This window comes from Myxine glutinosa, chromosome 9 (assembly GCF_964187855.1).
Source record: "Myxine glutinosa chromosome 9, kmMyxGlut1.1, whole genome shotgun sequence".
NCBI lineage: Eukaryota > Metazoa > Chordata > Myxini > Myxiniformes > Myxinidae > Myxine > Myxine glutinosa.
The window spans coordinates 104,806,259-104,825,174 of record NC_136269.1 but is presented as its reverse complement, the minus strand read 5'-3'; the positions used below and the strand labels follow the sequence as shown (position 1 = coordinate 104,825,174).

The window sequence follows — 18,916 nt, the reverse complement described above, 5'->3', positions numbered from 1 at the left end:
GCTCCCACGGTTGTCCCGCAGAGACCAGGTGGCTCTCTCCCGGCTAAGACTTGGGCATTGTCACCTTAATTCGTATCTTCACGTGATAGGGTGTCACCTTATCGGGACCTGCGACACCTGCAGGAAACCCGAAGATTAAAACTCACTTGTTTCTGGAATGCCGCCTATATGATGGACCCAGGTTGCTCCTATTTAAAATCATTAGAAAGGCGAGGGTTGGTGTGTCTGATCTGCCGGTCATTGTTAGTCATTTAAACCAGAAGCATCCTCAACTGTGCAAGGCGGTCCTAAACTTTTTTAAAGGGAGCAGGAGACCCATATAGTTTTATGGATCTCCCATAGGCTTATTTTTCTTCTTTTTAAAAAAATGTTTTATTTTCACCACAGTTATGTCCAGGCGCGTGGCGTTTATAGAGCCTCGCGGCTCTGAAAACGCCAGAAAACTTTGAAGAAGAAGAATTGTCACTAATTTGCTCCTTATTTCTTTCCTGTAGCTTACTTGGCATCTACTGATGGTTTTTGTCTGTTTGTCCCGATCCCTCCATCCTGTTGCTGTTTTGTCAAACTTCCAACTTTTGTAATCCCGCTCTTCCACCAGAATAAACCGTTGTATTACAAAGAACTCATTGTACTGCAAGTAAAACATAGTGGACTGTGGAGTAAATCGATACTTTATACAACAAGCAAATCATTCATCAATAAAGCACCGGAGGTTGTGGGACAAGGGAAAGAACAAGAAAAATTGACTGCTGCACATGCATTTTAATTCGCTTCTTCATGAACTATTTTACAATCACAGCTTTGCATTCTAGTGCTGAACGTGCTTGGAAACAAAACAAACATATACACAGTATGCACACATTACAGACATTGTTTGCAGAGAGCACAGGTTTCAATGCAGTGTTAAAACACCTCCATGGACATCTTCACCTGATGAGTCAATAACACCAAACCTTCCTCTCCTGTGCAATTTCCGAAGTTGTATTCTCTACCTTCTCAACCTTTTGTGCTTTTTTGGGGGTTCAGGGAATTATAATTTATATTATAAAAAGAATCACAATCAAATTGGGTGTCATTTGGCACAAACGATATTTACAGTCTGTATCTGTTTATGCAGAAAACAGCACTGAAAATTTGACTATAAATATAGTATTTTCAATCAATACAAATATGTTCTCTCATCGTCATCATTACTATTTTTTAACATCATCATTATAACTCCACTATTGATTTAATAATGTTTATTGATATTGACATACTTTTCAACGCTAACATCTGTCTAATGATTGTGCTATCTTTACGCGCCTGACCACTTTGGTACTGTGGATCAAGCAAGGAACTACAATACATTGGGATCTCCGATCAGGGTCAGCAGCCATATAGAGAACTTTGGCCATACATAGCAGTCTCAAAAACTTGATGCAGTGCAATTGTACATTGGAAACCTCAGCCATGCATAGCAGTCCTGCAACCTGTAACCTCCACCGTACACACAAAAAATTCATATAATCACTGCTAAGCATTGTCGGCTAAAAAACTGTGATGCCAGTCAGTTTTTCACTTTATTTCTAAAAAGTTTCATTAATTTGGATGGAAATTCATATCAACAATGAATACAAGTAACTGTGGATTTTTTAAAATAAAATCACCAGCAATTGAAGAACTACACAAAATTACCAGACACCATGTTTTCAGAATTCAGTAAAAAATAAAAAGCAGCGATGAGGATGAGGAGGTGGAAGAGGGAGGGTCAGTGCGAGAGAAGGGGCCGAGGCAAGAGTGAGGAGAGTGGAGAAATATCCAGGAGGAAGGAGTGGAAAAAAAGGAATGGAATGGACACGTATGGAGCATATTGTGTGGAGGAGCGTCAGTCTGATATGCAGTATTTGTCTTCATAATAAATACAGTCCCCTCTTGATTATTTGTAAGGAGTGGTATTTGTAAAAGTGGTGTTTGTAAGGAGTGGTATTATTTGTTAAAAAGGCCTCAACAGGCTTAGTTTTTGTAAAGATGCCGTTTTCTGTATAGTTTAATGTTATATATGTGCACCACATGATGATACACATGGGGGAAAATCTATTCACTTTTTTTTTCTACTTCCAAAACTATTTCATGTAAAACGGCCTCTACAAGCAACAGTCACTGCAGAAAATGAGCAAAAGTATCAGTCCAATGGAGGGACTATCGGTCCAATTTTGGTATCAGTCCAATTTTTGGAAGTTTTTGAATTTTGAAGTTTTTTTGAAGTTTGAATTTGAGGTATCAGTCCAATTTTTGGCCTGTATCGATGTCAATAGATGTGATTCACAAAAACAAGGGAATTTTATGTCTGCTTTCTGTGTGTTAAGGTACGCTGTGCCATTTTGCAATTTATACTTTTAAAAATAAATAGTACATTAACATGATTTTATCCAATTTCTATAATACCTTGATGGTTGGCAGTAAGGCTATGATGTTTTGTGATGTGACGGAGCCCATTATTGCTGATAGGCAGGCCAGTCGGAAGGTGTGTGTGGCTAGGTAGCTGTAAGACCCTTTTTCACTCTTCTGCACTTGCCTTGTACCCATCTCATCCCCAAGTTGTTCAAAATTTAATAAAAGGAAAAGGTAAAAAAGAACAAATTGTGTCTTCAAAGTGACTTGCCCTGGTACAAATTTTTGGTAATTGGATAAGCTAAATGGACATAGTTGCCTTTTTCTCTCTATGCCTTTCCTATTTTTGTATACTCAATCTAGGCTCAGGGAAAAGCAAAGTGACAAAAGGTGGAAAACGACAAAAGGTGGTAGAGGATGGTTAATGAGGATATAAGAGATCACGAATAGCGATGGATGATGATATGAGGCAATGGTGTATTACAGGATTGAGGCCTTACAGGAACAGATTAAGTAAGATGTTCACAAATCAGGAGAGGAAGAACCAATGAGTGGCAGATTCCTAGTATAATAAAAACGTTTTTTTGATTTGCAAGTCTGCTACAGGGAATTTGTAATTTAGCTTGGACGCATATGCAAATATCAATTTACTCTTGGAAAAGACACCATGCATTGTCTGAAGACTACCAGCCAATTCAGTTGGAATCTCAAACTCTGTGTCCTTCAAATAATGTAATGATTTGAGATGCAGCACCCCCTCTGTAATAACAAAGGAATAGCAATTTTATTATGTAACGGATATAAGTAAAATCCATGTGTGTACAACCCAGGACAAGTATGCTATATCAGAAGTTGATATCATCGTGTAGCATCGTTGATATCAAGCCTCACTGAAAATTTGAGAAGGAAAGGGAAACACAATATGATATGTTTGAAAGTAATTAATAGCAAAATAGATATAAGCTTTCGCTGGAAAATTTGTATTTATTCCTCATAGTCGAATATTCTGGCAATTCTAAGAGGAGCCCTCACTCTCATTCTGACTATTGCAAGTGATTTCTGAGGATCCAGTCGAAAATGCCGGGCTGCTCTCCGAGGAATCCATTTCCTCTTGCATGGAGATAAGAATCCAACAGGCGGCACAGATCTCCGACGCACCATTCCGCATTGTGTGCGATTTTATGCACATCAGAAAACTAAACAAAGGCAAACAAACAAAGGGTACCAGGAGGTCACAAAGAGAAAATAGGACAAAGCATGAAACAATGCAGAGCCCCATTAGTCAGGGTATATAAAATACATTACATCTGAAAACTACAACTACACTCGATATAGCGCATACCTCCGCCAGGCTGAACAGTTTATGTTTTGTATCCCACTGATAGGCCGGGTCTGGATTCGGACTCGCTGTTTATTATACTCGCTGAAAGGATTCGGATTCGGATAGGCCAGATAGATCTTGTCACCTCACCAACTCGTCCACCAAGTGTAGTCATAACTCGACAATAACTTTTTAAAATATCATGTTATATATCGCTGCTCGCCCTATCTCTCAATGGTGAAGAATCACTTGAAGATTAAATAATTCTCATATCCGAATCCATATTCAGATCTTCACCAAAATCGAATCCATTCGTCCTTGTCACACACCCAACCGGTCCACCAAGTTTCTTCCAAATCCGTCCATAACTTTTTTGAGACATCCTGCTATGTGTCGGTTTTAGCCTTATCTCTCAATGGTGAAGAATCACTTAAAAAATTATACTAGCCGGATCCGGATCTGGATCTGGATCTTCACCAAAATTAAACCAATTCTTCCTTGTCACACACCCAACCTCTCCACCAAGTTTCATCCAAATCCGTCCACAACTTTTTGAGCCATCCCACTATATGTCGTTTTTGGCCTTATCTCCCAATCGTGAAAAATCACTTTTAAAATTCTAGTGGCCGGATTCGAAAGCAGATCTTCACCAAAATCTAATAATTTCGTCCTTGTCACATACACTACCTCTCTGCCAAATTTTCTTTGAATCCGTCCACCACTTTTTGAGATATCTTGTTCACAGACAGACAGACAAACAAGAAGATGTCACTTGCAAAATCCAGCCCCCAACCCCCCCCCCCCCCCCCCAAAAAAAGGTTGCCATTGATCCATCATATTGTCCGTTTCATCAAGATTAAAATTGACGATCTTGATCAAAGCTTGGGTTAATAGGATTGAAAGTGACGATTTTTCAGATGAAAATGGATGATTTTAGAAGTTTCATCCTGAGTTGACCTTTGACCTTTTGACCTCAAAAATAGTTGGTTTCCCAATTCAGTGAGGCACTATGCAAATGCTGTTCAATTTCCGATTCAATCGGATGAAAATTGACGGTTTTTCAGATGAAAATTGATGATTTTGGAAGTTTGACCTTGAGTTGACCTTTGACCTTTTGCCCTCAAAAATAGTTTGTTTCCCTCTTTAGTGACTCGATATGCAAATGCTGTTCTATTTACAACTCAATTGGATGAAAATTGATGGTTTTTCAGATGTAAATTGATGATTTTGGAAGTTTGACCTAGAGTTGACCTTTTGACATCAAAAACAGTAGGTTTCCTTATTTAGTGAATCAATGTGCAAATGCTGTTCAATTTTCAATTCAATCGGATGAAAATTGACGGTTTTTCAGATGAAAATTGATGATTTTGAAAGTTTGACCTCAAAATCAATAGGCTTCTCAATTGTGACGACCTCTACAATTTGGCGAAGTTTCATGACGATCGGTTTAGAATTGTGACCTGTAGGCGAGTGACAAACAAACAGACAAACAGACAGAATAACAAACGCAAACGACCAATATACATGAAAAATCTTCGATTTTGCAAGTAACTCGGAATGACACTCGATAGAGCGCATATATCCGCCAGGCTGAACAGTTCATATTTTATATCCCACTAATAAGCCGGTTCTGGATTCGGACCTGAACCAACATCTGTAGGCGTATCCGAATCCATATTCAGATCTTCACCAAGTTTCGTCCAAATCCATCTTCAACTCTTTGAGATATTATGCTATATATCGTTTTGGCCCTATCTCCCAATGGTGAAGAAGCACTTAAAAAACTATACTAGCCGGATCCAGATCCGAATCTTCACCAAAATCAAATCATTTCATCCTTGTCACATACACTACCTCTCCACCAAATTTCTTCCGAATCGGTCCACAACTTTTCAGATATCTTGTTCACAGACAGACAAACAAACAGACAGGGGTAAAAACACAATCTCCATCCACCTTTGGTGGTGGAGGTAAAAATGGCCATTACCTATGACTGCTACACACTAACAAGGTTCATAAAAAAATTTCCATTATGTTCCCAAAGAACGTACAACTTCTTTCCAAAATATTGTTTCATGACTTTGAGCACACGACCTTCACCACAAATGTCTTCCAAAAGGGCTTATCGATACTATGGCAATGGAAGCTCCCACGTTCCCACTTGCTTCCTTATTTACAAAATGTCACATGACACTGTAACCAATTACACTGTGGAAACCCTGTTATTCACAATATGTGTACTGGAAATTGATAATCTTTCCAAAACAGTGCTTGCCCTTCTTGGACTCTATTTCACAATAATAGTTGCTCAGAATTGCTGTAAGTTGTCCAGCAGCATTTTATAAATACACGAAAGTTAGACCACAATCATCATCTTTATCATACATCAGGCTGCATTAGTTTTGATTCGGTGGCTCAGAGTCTTTCACAAACCAGATGGGTAGGCCTGATATTTGACTAAAGCTGTTAGCACAGGAATTTGGAACACAAAACTGACAATGGCTAACAAGTGACTCAACTCAAACTGAAAATAGCTATAACAGGTCAGGAGACGACGATGGTTCACGAGCGAGCGGTATTGAATGACAAAGGACGGACTATAACCAAAACAGGCCCGGACTGGGGGGTCAGAGCCCACGTGGCAGGTGTCGGCCCCCGACATGCGGTGCACATGCCTATTTACAAAGGGTCCAATGCGCTGCGTGCGCAGGCCTTTAAGAGCCGGCTGTACATAATTGTGTGTGGTGCTGGCCTGGAAATGTCAAAACGAAGGTTACTGACCTTGAAATGGATAGAAGATAATGTATAATCAGTTATTAGGTTAGTTAGCTACACAATACCGAAAATTCGGTTCGATTCCGACAACTTTGAAAATTTGACCTTTGTGACCTTCAAAGGTCAAAGGTCGAAATTTCTGAAATTTGTTGGAAAACTTGTATTTCATGATGTATGTGATAATATAAGATCATGTACGACATTTCACCCTATCAGGAAGTGAACAATGTAATAAAACCATCAAAAATCGACTTTTCTAAATTTTGTGACCTTGTGACCTTGACCTTGGGGCGAAAATGAAAAAAGGAGCTCCGTGGGGCTAGACACATGACATTGGCCTAACCAAATACCAAAACCCCTGTCAGATTCCACCAACTCCCTCGGAGAAGATGTAGCTTGAACTCGATTACCCCCTAAAAAGACATCTTTTTCGGACGCCGCTCCGCCCACAATGGGCGCAATACGCCCACTCTCGGCAGGACAACTAGATCATGATATCAACCTCCCACCCAAGTTTCATCAAGATCGGATGATATCATCGGGTAGTTATGCTGCGGACAGACAGACAGACAGATAGACACACAGACAGACACACACCCATGACGAATATAGTGGTCACTCTGTTTGATAACTCGTGAACCAATAGAGTATAGAGGTTGTGTGGCTGTAGCTATGTCGGCAATATTCACTCGTTAATTGGTCGTGGAACTGATCAATTCGGTGTGCCCGGTTTTCCCTTTACTCGTGGATTTGTCGTGGCACAAAGGTGATTACAAAATTGGTGATTAATGTGTGACGTCTTTTTTACACGCTTTCCTCACCTTGTGAGTCACCCTGGTGATTACTATATTGATGGCAGTGCTATCCTTAACAATTGGACATTTCTTTGGTTTCCCAGACACTAAGCAGCCATCCGTGTTTGGTGTGCCGATGCGGGTGAGGGTGCCCGCGCTCGTTCCTGGGTGGAAATTTCCGGTCCTAACTTAACTCCAACTTGAATAAAGACATTTAATGTTTTAAATACAGTACTGTGTCTGTAAATAAATAATAAAGACATAATAACTGAATAAATCAGTAAAGAATGTAAATAAATGTTTAATTCAATAAATTGTGGATGGTTTTAAGTCCATACGGTACTCACCAAAATCTGCAGCATGCAGCTAGTGTCAAGGCCTACGAGGTGTGGGTGGAGCGGTTTCACCGACAAAACTGAAGATGCGTGCGGACAATGTCCTCTAAATGCTCCCCAACCTCGAATCACTTCACCATGTCTATTTTAATGTCCAAACTAATATCTTCATGGGCCTTCTTGGCGGTAATCTCAATTAGAGAACTTGATGCCCATTTACCACTCATGATGAAGTGGGATTGGAGAGTTTGGCACAAAAATACTATCAATGAAGGTCAGACTATACCTCTCACAAATACAGTACAGTGTAGTGGCTACCTTATTCACATGTCGCGGTTACCTTATTCACTTGTCGCGGTTAACTTATCCGCATGTGACGGTTACCATTACGATGGGTTTGGTCTAACCCACGCACACGGGCTTTTGGTTGTGTCGTCGTGACGCACGCGCGGCTGTTGGAGCCACGCCCTCCGAAGAGGGTTCTAAAGCGTCTTTGGGCTTCTTGAAAAGCGCTATATCTATCTATAATTCCATTAATCTCTGTGTGTATGTGTGTATGTGTGTATGTGTGTTTGTATGTTTGTCTGTGACCGCTGTTTCTCGACAACCACGGGTCCGATATACTTTAAACTTGCCAGGTATATTGCTGGGGACCCGAGGATGTGCCTTTTCAAGGTTTGAAATTAATCGGACAAGTACTTACCGAGCTATGGCGATTTAGCCGTTCGCCGTTCGCTTTGGCGTTGCGAATGGACCAAACCATTGCATGTAAATAGAGGGGGGGGGGTTCTGTGGTCGTTGCGAATGGACCAAACCATTCATGTAAATAGAGGGGGGGGGTTCTGTGGTCGTTACTGCCACGTGGTTTCAAAGTTTTTTTTTGTTGTTGTTGTTTGCACGCATGTTTTTTTGCACCCACGTACGGGCACGCCCTAGGATGTTTACACACACACACCCCTACACAAATTTTTTTTTTTTTTTTTTTTTGGCAAGGAACGGGCACCCACGTACGGGCACGTCCTAGCTTATATATAGTACGGGCATGCCCTAGTATATATAAAACACATGTGTGTGTAATGTTACCGATAGACTCCTAAACGGAGAGGCTCATGTACTTGATATTTGGCACAGACATGGCCATTGAGCCTGGGAAGGACATGGCCTACCTAAAAATATTTGACGAGATCCATATTTTGTATTCATATTTACCTCAGCGCATTTCAGCGAGGAATATTATACACGGAACCTGAGCTGGTGGCAGAGCAGCGCGCTGATTCGCTCAGAGCGATCACGTGACTGGGACCGGAGGGGGAGGGGGGAAGGGGGAGGGGGAGGGGGGAAGGGGCAGAGGGAGGGGGAAAAGGGGAGGGGGAGGGGGAAAGGGAGGGGGAGGGGGAATGGGGAGGGTGAGGGTGAGGGCCCCTCCCCCCTCCCCCCCCTCTTCTCCCCTCCCCCCCCCTCCTCTCCCCTCCCCCCATCTCCTCCCTCCCCTCCCCCTCCACTCCGTCCTCCCCCTCCCTTCATTGTTGACTGGCCCTCCCCTTCCCCCCCCCTTCCCTCTACACCCTACCCCCTCCCCTTCAGCCCCTCCCCCTCCCCCTCCCCCTCCCTTTAGCCCCTCCCCCTCCCTTTTCCCCCTCCCTCTCCCTTTTCCCCCTCCCCCTCCATTTTCCCCCTCCCCCTCCATTTTCCCCCTCCCTTTTCCCCCTCCCCCTCCCCCTTCCCCCTCCCCCTCCCCCTTCCCCTCCCCCTCCCACCCTCTCCTCCTCTCCCAACTCTTCTCCCCTCCCCCCCCTCTTCTCCCCTCCCCCCTCTCCTCCCCTCCCCGCCGTTCCCCTCCCCTCCCCTTCCCTTCCCCCTCCCCTCCCCTCCCCCACCCGGCAATGCCGGGTACTTCTGCTAGTATAAAATAAATGTATTATTATTATTATTGGTTTTATATAAGCCGTTACGACTTCCGTTCGTGAGCAGTTGCTGGAGATTTCTGTACAATAAACAACCTTTTGTACCCAATGAAATGGCCTCTTCTTGTCGTCTTCGGCAACTGCTAAACTGGTGACCCCGTTGCCCCCGAACGTATTCGGGGGCCAAATGAACACGGCAGGATTGCGACCGCAATTTCTTCCACAAGACCTAAACTCAAACTGCCGGAGTTTTAGCAACGACGAGCGGCCATGTGGTTCGCGCATCACGCTCGGTTCCTCCTCTACGACTAGAGGGGCGAACCAGCTCCGGGACCCTCCGAAGGAACGCCGTTACGGGGCGTTGGCGGCACGGCTACTTCATCACCTTCGCGCACACAGGCTGAGTACTGCTGCTCGTCGCCTCCGCGGACACAGGCCGGGCACGTCTACTTCGTCGCCTTCGCGCACACAGGCCGAGCACCGCTGCTCGTCGCCTCTGCGTACACAGGCCAAGTACTGCTGCTCGTCGCCTTCGCGCACACAGGCCGAGTACTGCTACTTCGTCGCCTCTGCGCACACAGGCTGAGTACTGCTGCTCGCCACTCCTACTACTGCTCCTACGACGGATCCCGAGGCTGATGCTCCTGCAACTACAGCTACTACCGCTGCTCATCTCTTGCGCACGCACGGCTGCTTCGTTACCTTCGCGCGCACTGCTGCTCGCCACTCCCGCAATTCCTACTGCTGCAACTACAACGGCTACCGCTGCTCAGCACCCGCGGCCCGGCTCTGTTCCACCCGCGGCCCGGCTCTGTTCCACCCACGGCCCGGCTCTGTTCCACCCGTGGCCCGGCTCTGTTCCACCCGCGGCCCGGCTCTGTTCCACCCGCAGCCCAGCTCTGTTCCACCCGCGGCCCGGCTCTGTTCCACCCGCGAACTATGTACACGCCCGTGGCGTGCCTTCTGGGGGGGCGCATGTAGTGGTTACCTTATTCACATGTCACGGTTACCTTATTCACTTGTCGCGGTTAACTTATCCGCATGTGACGGTTACCATTACGATGGGTTTGGTCTAACCCACACACACGGGCTTTTGGTTGTGTCGTCGTGACGCACGCGCGGCTGTTGGAACCACGCCCTCCGAAGAGGGTTCTTGGTTTTATATAAGCCGTTACGACTTCCGTTCGTGAGCAGTTGCTGGAGATTTCTGTACAATATACAACCTTTTGTACCCAACGAAATGGCCTCTTCTTGTCGTCTTCGGCAACCGCTAAAACAGACTGTGTGCGACTGAGGGTGAGAGAAGTGGTGTACTGTATGTTGTCATGAGCTCCATCCCTTTTGCGCACCAGATTGAAAAAAACATTAACTCGAAAATTAAGAGGTGTAAATTGTGCAGTACTTTGGGTGTGGGTGTGTCTGTACACCTAGCTCGGCTTCACGCGGTTGAAACCAAAACATTCAGAATCATTGGTATCTCCCGCGATGAAGGTGATTCTGAGGGCCTTTTCTCTCTCACCGCAGGCAGTTTGGTGGACTTTCTGTCTTCTACCGACTCATCTCTGGCCTTGCTCCCCCTGCTCTATCTGTGCTCTGTCCCCCAAATATTCCTGCAGGACGCACAAGATCTGCCAGTAACCCTATTCTGGTGAAAATGCCAAAATCAAGACTCTGCCCACCTTCACTCCTTCATTCCTCTTTTCTTCCGCCTCTGGAACAAACTCCCACACTCTCTTCAATCTCACTCCTTCGTCAAGGTCTTAAAAACAGCTGCTCACCACCATCTCTTATCTTCTCCCATCCAAAACCTTGATCTTTTCTACCCCGTTAAAACACCCCAAATCTGCCTCTTTCAATCCCCAACTTCTTTCCTGAAATTCCTAGTAGTGAAATTCCGAGTAGTAAAATTCCTAGTAGTGAAATTCCTAGTCGTGTTCATTTGCTTTATACCATGTACCTCTCCCTCCTCCCCAGCCCTCCCCCTTCCACAGATCTACCGACGTCCCTGTTCTATTTTGTTGTTGTGCTTCCCTCTCCCTCCCCCTCTTGTCTCCCACTCCCTTCATTGTATGTTTTATGTGTCCGTGCACGTTTTCATGTTCAATGTGTTAGCTCGTACACGAGCTCGATTTTGTATGCAAGCAAAAAAAAGGTGTTAAGTTGAAAAAACGTAAATATAATGAATGCAAATCGAGGACTAATTGTATAGGGTTGTGATGTTTAGGATTCTTATCTGAACTTTAGGACTTTATGACCTAGGTTCAAATCTCCAATACAATATCTATTATATAATGTGGAATGTGGTGTCTGTCCATATGTTCGCATGTTTGGCTGTCTCCCGTTTCCGGCTGCCACTTCCCGCACTGCTTTTGAAAATTTCTGCATGCAGGCAAATTTCAACATTCGACCAAAATAAATACATGATACCAAAACGACATACATTTTAAACGTATAGATACAATTAATCGCGATTTGTTTAACAGTGCGTTGAGATACAACTTGGGCTGACAGGATGGCCTCAAGTTATGAACACTCACTTCTTGGCTGTCTTGCCTGGTTTTGAATCTCAGCCCGGCTATAAACTGTCATCCAGGTTTTACAGACTGGGTGAATCATCAATATGTGTGTTGTCCCTCTGATGGACGATAAACTGAGCACCCTGTCTACCGACATTAATTGGAGCACGTTAAAGATCCCCACGGTGTCCTTCACGAAGATTCGGCGAGCTAAGGGTGGCACCTTGGTCAAATTGCAAATTTCTGCCCAAAATACTGCTGGGAAGGCAATGGCAAACCTCCCAGTATTACCCTTGCTCAGGAAGCTGCTTCAGCGGCACTGACTCTCTTTGACAGAGTCTGAGCATCATCACAATGTTGAACAAACCATATCAGCGTAGTTAATAGCAGTAGCCTACACTGAAAGTCTTTGAACAAAGTTTGCAGTGTTAATCATTTAATTAAAGAAAAACCTTTCATTAATTCATTCCTCTTTTTCCCACCTCTGGAACAAACTCCCACACTCTCTTCAATCCCACTCCTCCTTCTAGGTCTTCAAAACAGTTGCTCACCACCATCTCATATCTTCCCCCCATTCAAAACATAGATATTTTCTACCCCCGTTAATCCACCCAAAACCCACCTCCTTCAAATTCCAATTTCTTTCCTGAAAGTCCTTGTAGTGTCCATCTTGTTTATCCTGTATCCGCCCTAGCCATATCCCTATCCCTTCCACAGATCTCCAGATGTCCCGGTTCTCTACTGTTATTGTGCTTCCGTGTCTCCCGCTTCCTTTATTACATATTCTATGTGTTAGCTCTCATATGAGCCTCGACTAAGTATACATAAAAACCTACATTTAGCATTGTGATCTAAAAGTAACAAGGTCAAAAAGGTCAAAGGTCAACTCAAGGTCAAACTTCTAAAATCATCAATTTTCATTTGAAAAATAGTCATTTTTCATCTGATTAACCTGAGTATTAAAGAGGAATTGCATAGTGCATCGCTGAATTGGGAAACCAACTATTTTTGAGATTAAAAGGTCAAAGGTCAACTCAAGGTCAAACCTCTAAAATCACCAATTCTCTCCAGATTGACCCGAGCTTTGATTAAGATCGTCAATTTTAATCTCGATGAAATGGACAATTTGATGTCCCCATGGCAACCTTCTTTCTGGGGTGGGAGGGGAGGCATTCATGAAGGAAGTATTTAAATACATATTTAATTTAATTTCCATGGGCAATGCCTTGTACTTCAGCTAGTACTTTATAGATACTCAGTTTAAAAAAAGAGAACTTGTACTACTGGCTAGACTACTATTAGGTGGTGTTTGTGGCCTACGTTAGTGCATTCTGTGTGGACAAACAGACAGACAAACTGACCCTAATGCAATATCCTCTCCTCTGGTGGGAGTAATAACTCTGTAAGACAACCCTATATGTTAGCAATGACTAACACTACACATGTTCCATGAATAGCTGGAACACTTACTCCAATTGCTCGCTATGATGAAACACTTAACCATATCCGTTTACCTTTATTATGTCTTCTGGTGACAAGAACACGATTTCTGGGTCAAGGGCCAACTTTGACGAGGAAACCCAGTGCAGCACAGTGTGAATTTGTGAATCGGAAGGCTGAAATGTAGGGTCAAGGTTCAAAAGAACCAGCCCTTGATATCCTTTGCCTTCAGCCTCACTTTGGATCTCTTCGCACTTCGTCCCATTTTGAACAGCATTCTGTAGTAGCTCATGTGGATGCTTCCTTTTCCTGCCTCGATTTTTATGGCGTTTTTTTCTGCGTGTAGCTGGCTGCTCAATATTACTATCACCGTATTGCCCTTTTTCTTTCAAATCAATCTTTTTCATCCCTTTCGTGATCTGCTCTTCACTGCCTAATGTTTCTCCATCTGTTGTTCTCAATTCTATCTCACATCTTCCTGCATTAATTTCACTATCGTCCTGCTCTATCCTCGTCATATTTTCATCCTCTTCTTTCCAAATGTTTTTCCTTTCTTCCCCAATTCCCAACTTGCACTCTTTACCCTCTTCATTTCCATGTTTATTCTTTTCTCCCATGTCCATTTTGTTTTCTTCAAATTCCAACATCATCTTTTTTTCACCTGTCATATATCTCCAAACTTTCTCTGACTTTTCGTCTCCTCCAGTTTTTCCATCTCCGAGTGAAAAATCATTAATTCCTTTTTCCTTTATCTCATCTCCCCTTTCTTGAATGGGCTTTCTTTCACTTCCTGCACTTCTAACCTCACTGGCAACCACTTCAATTCCACTCTTTTCTTCATCATGTTCACGTTTTCCCACTCCTGATCTGTTCTCCCATTTCTCATCCCTTTCGGCACTTCTGTGAATGCGGATTATTATATCACTTTTTGCTTCTGTATTGCTGCCCCATTGTGTCACCACCTCATCATCAATGTATGCTTCATTCTCATCTGCACCTGCATCTTTCTCAACTTTCCCAACTTCCTTTACCCTCTCGATTATTCCCATTTCCTGAATATTCATCTTCCATTCCTTAAATATTTCTTCCCTTCGATTTTCTCCACCCGTACCATTATTTTGCATTCTGATCATTCCCACTGCTTGTGTCATTGCTTCCCTGATCCAAACATGCGCCCATTTCTCTGCGTGGATTTGCAGCACATTTGTGAGGGCGTGCATTTGTTCAAAATGCCTGCAAGCTCTAAAATCAGTAAGGCACTCAAACTCTTCTGAAATGCTTGAACAATAAGGATGGTGTTCAATCATTCCTTCTGCTCTTCCTTCTGTATTCTCCATTACCTTCCCTAAATGTTTATCACGACCACTTTCATCATGAGCATCTCTATAATTATCTCGATGCTCCATGTTGCTTTCCTTTCCTTCTCCAGATATGGGTTTCAAGACTTCCTCGGTTCCTCGAGAACTAAGAGTGCAGTTGTCCAATGCGAACGCGTCGTTAACTTTGTCATTCAAAAAGCCAGGATGGTGAGGAATGTGGACCAACTGATGACCTTGTTGGAAACCTGTCATGATTTGGACCCCTTGCTGCTCTATTTGCTGTTCTTTTTGTTTTACTTGATCTTCTTTCTGCTTTTTCCATTCCTCTGTTTTCTGCCATTGCTCCTTTTGCTGCTGAGCAGATACCAGTCTTCCCGCTGTTAGGCTTTCAGATATTTCCTCACCTTGTTCCCATGAACATTCTGAAATATTAGAATGTTGTGTTGCCAACTGTTCATCACTAACTTTGGTGTCCATTGTTTTTTTCCTGCAGTCTTGTTCCTTATTCATTGATTCCTGATACCGTCCTCTCCATATGGTGCCCTGCTGATCAGGTAGTGTATCAATGTTTTCGTAGCAGAGAGCTAATATACTGTGGCACCTGGAACACAACTGTTCATTTTTACAATCTTGCTCTGAGGTATGGAGAAACATCCCATCACTATTCTTCTCCAAGCCACCATTTTCGATTATCAACAATGAATCCTGGGAAAGTTGACTTGCAATTTTTTTGGAGGTCGGGTCATTCAAGCCTTCAATTGCCTCCTTCATGCCTGTTCCTTCAACTTCTTTTACTGGCATGCCCCATATTCTCTTGTCTGGATTTGAATGAAACCCCTCATCAGAAGAATCCTCATCGTTCGGAGATGTAACAAGGTCACGCCTTGAGCCAGATGAGTCTGTGTTATGACACACATTACATGAAAGAAAAAGAGGATCAGGAGAGATTGGCATGGTCTCTTCAGTGACATTTGCTTTAAAGACTCCAGAAGCAGTGGTACCACAAGAGCTGTGCATTTTACTCTGGTGATTGTTGTCCAAAATGACCGAGGGGACAGAGGAGACGTGAGAGGAATGACTTGCTGCCCTTTTCTGCATCCAAATTGTAGATCTGTGCTTGTGTAATGGTAGCGTGGGGGTTTGGAGTGCAGAGCCAGAGGAAAACAGGGAAGAGCAGGAAGAAGAGGACATAGAGGAAGGTGAGCTGCAGATTTCTGTCCTGTTTAAGCAGTAGCAAATTGAGGGTTTTGAGACATCCTCTTGGTTTTTGTCCGCTCTTTCCTTGTGTCCGGAAAAATTGTCCGCTTGATTTTCCACTTTGTCCTGCATTGCATCTTTTGGTGGTTCAGGATGCAGCCCTGCAGCATTGCATTGCTCACAGATGTGCCGTAGGAGAGCCAGAAGAACTTGCAACACTTCCACACCCGCCGCAGACTTGAGACGCAAGCGATCAACAATCCCATTAGCCATTTGTAAGAAGAACTGTTCATCTAAACTGCAGCAGCGACCCCAACTCTCTCCAGCATCAGTTGCTACTTTTCCTGCGTCTGAGAACGATTCATCTTCACTGCTATGCTTACTAGCTTGTTCCTTGCTTAGCAAGAGGTGTAGGCCTTGATGTATTAATGACTCTCCGGGGCAAACAGTGAGACGCGACTTTTGGTCATTTGAGCAGCTGCATTGGTTGCAGATCATTGTAGATAAACCATCAACACATGACCTAAAATCTGAATTTGTAGAATTCTGAGTTGCTCTAAGTATTGAAGTATCATCATTAGCCTTCACCATCGAACTCTTCACTCCTGGTAGGTCACCAATGGTCATGTGCATCGTTTCAGTGTCTCTGGCTATTTTAGCAGTGCACGAACATCCGTGAGAAGGCAACCCATTATCATTAGTTCCCAGTGATGTATTGGCTGCCTCTACGGTTCCCGCTAAGTCTCGAAGCCATTGGGAGATCAGAGAGGACGAAAGTCTAACATCTGTACTCTCTTTAGACTCTTCCTCTAATGACCCCTGCTTTCGACATTTAGAATCCAAATCCGTCTCAGCTGAAGTCATACCATGTGTTGCAAGAGAAGCCGTAAGTGCTTCTGAGCATTGCATGAGAGCATATATGGTGCTTCCATGGTCATAAGAAGCAAAAGGACACTGGCCAGGTAAGGACGATGGCATGAATGAACCATCAGATGAACCTGCATTAAATGGAAGAGGGTGTGCAGGGTCAATTTTTCTTGGATGAGCAGAACGAAACGAGAGATCAGTTGTTGAGGAGGGAGGATTAGCATGTCCAGTATCTGTGGGAATGTCACCCAGATCCAGGGAGCGAAAAATGTGCTTTGTTGCATACGGAGATGGCAGAGAAGACGAGCAACACCCAGCAGAGGCCAAGGCTTTGCATAAGGAGTGAGGCACCTCTGCAAGGTGAGTAAATATGGGACAACTGGGGTTATCATCTGGGACAGAAGAGTTGTGCTTTTCCTCATCAGTATTTCCACGACGACTCAAAGAAATCAAATCGGCAAAGTTTGAAAGATCATCAGAGCATGGGTCATTAAAAGATCTTGGACTTTTCTGGCTGCAATTGTTTGTGATTTGTGAAAGGTGGGGAGGACATGACAAGGCACGTGATAACTTAATATCTTCTGTCTCTCCATAAGTTGGTGTCAACCCGCTCTTTCCTGCAGTCTCCGCAGAATCGTACGCAAGTTGGGAACCAGTCTGTGCTGTGATCAGTGAAGAACCTGCCTCTAAGACCGTGAAATCACTAACATTCTCATCTCCTTGCCCTGCAGCTCTGGTCTCATCGTCTGGGTGCTCACTCTCTCGTTCCTTTTCGTGAAAACTCCACATCGTTTGCTGAGGTTCGCTGTCATGACAAACCCACGCCTCGATGGTCTGCTCAGCCATTAGCTGCTGGAGCGACTGTTCAAGCACTGGGCAAGCAAGATCCAAATCAAGATGGCAAGAATCTTTTTCTTTAACTTTCATCTCTTCAACATCCTGTTCTTTTCTTACCCCTTCTTCTCCACCTCCTCCATCGTCTTCCATCAACCTCCATTCTTCTGCCTGCTCTGCTGCGACAAAAGCCTTATCGTTAACCGTCCCTTCTAAGTCTAGCTCACTTTCCTCATCATCTCCATGCCCATCACTTTTCCCGCACTCTCCCTGCCACGTCTCACAACAGCTTTCACCATTCCAGTCGTCGTTCCCATCGACCACCTCAGGGAACGAGAGGCCGCACTGTGCGTCCGGATCGCTATCAAAGTCACCTGCGTGCCTTCGCACTGCGCTTTTGAGAGATCCAGATCCACATTCCTCCCAACTCACAGACAAGGCAGGAAAGGTCTTGCTGTCATTTCTCCCAGATCGCATGAGGAGCTGCTCTTGCAGACGACCAGAAACCGTGCCCCAGGGACCAGGTTCCTCGCACGGATCCTTCTCCAGTTCGCATGAGCACGTTGTACTCCAACACGTTTCAGGACCTGGGGATTCTTGCCACCACCGAGCAAACCACGGTTCTTCGCGCCTTTTCCATTTCGACATCTCCCCGGCAATTCGTCGCGGCGGCTTTGTGGACAAGAGAGGTGCAGGCAGTGGGCGATTCCGACGCGGGGGGCGACCTCGGGCCGACGGTGATGTCGCAGTGGCCCGGACGCCGCGAGTCCGCCGAGGGCCATCCGCGCGGACCGGCAGACGCTTACCCAGGACTCTCACTTCGTTGTCCTCGTCCTCGGACGCCGTGACGAAGCGCTCGTCTCCAGAGGAGCTCGATGAGGGGCTCGCCGTGTCCTCGGTCGAGTCGCTCACACTGGCGCACGGCGCGACGCAGCTCGGGGCCGCCATGCTTATTATATTCTGTCCGTGTCTGTCCTTCCCACTCTGTTTATTTAATTTTTTTGTTTTCTCCAAATAAATCAATAAATTCTTCCACTTTCACGTCCGAAGATACACATTATTTATAGCTATAAAAACAAAAATGGTTTCAATGTCTCGTCTCAAAATGTTTTCTGAGTTCATTAATAGTAATACGCAATGATGCCTCGGCTGAAATTGCGCACCGAACGCTCCGATACGAGCTACGAGGTCGGTGGTTACGATGACGTCATAGGTGCCAATGACGTCGTCGCCAAAATGTA

The 18,916-nt window shown here is 44.5% G+C and overlaps 1 protein-coding gene across 1 annotated transcript; it reads right to left on the bottom strand.

Annotated features, from left to right (window-relative positions):
* Positions 1-650: 650 nt before the first annotated feature.
* On the bottom strand, positions 651-18,644 carry LOC137435129 (uncharacterized). The gene is made up of 2 exons (XM_068128629.2): positions 13,533-18,644; positions 651-3,569 (listed from the first exon to the last, which is right to left on the bottom strand). The coding sequence occupies exons 1-2, from the start codon at positions 18,621-18,623 to the stop codon at positions 3,417-3,419; spliced, it is 5,244 nt and encodes a 1,747-aa protein (XP_067984730.2). The 5' UTR covers positions 18,624-18,644; the 3' UTR covers positions 651-3,416.
* Between the last annotated feature and the right edge of the window lie 272 nt (positions 18,645-18,916).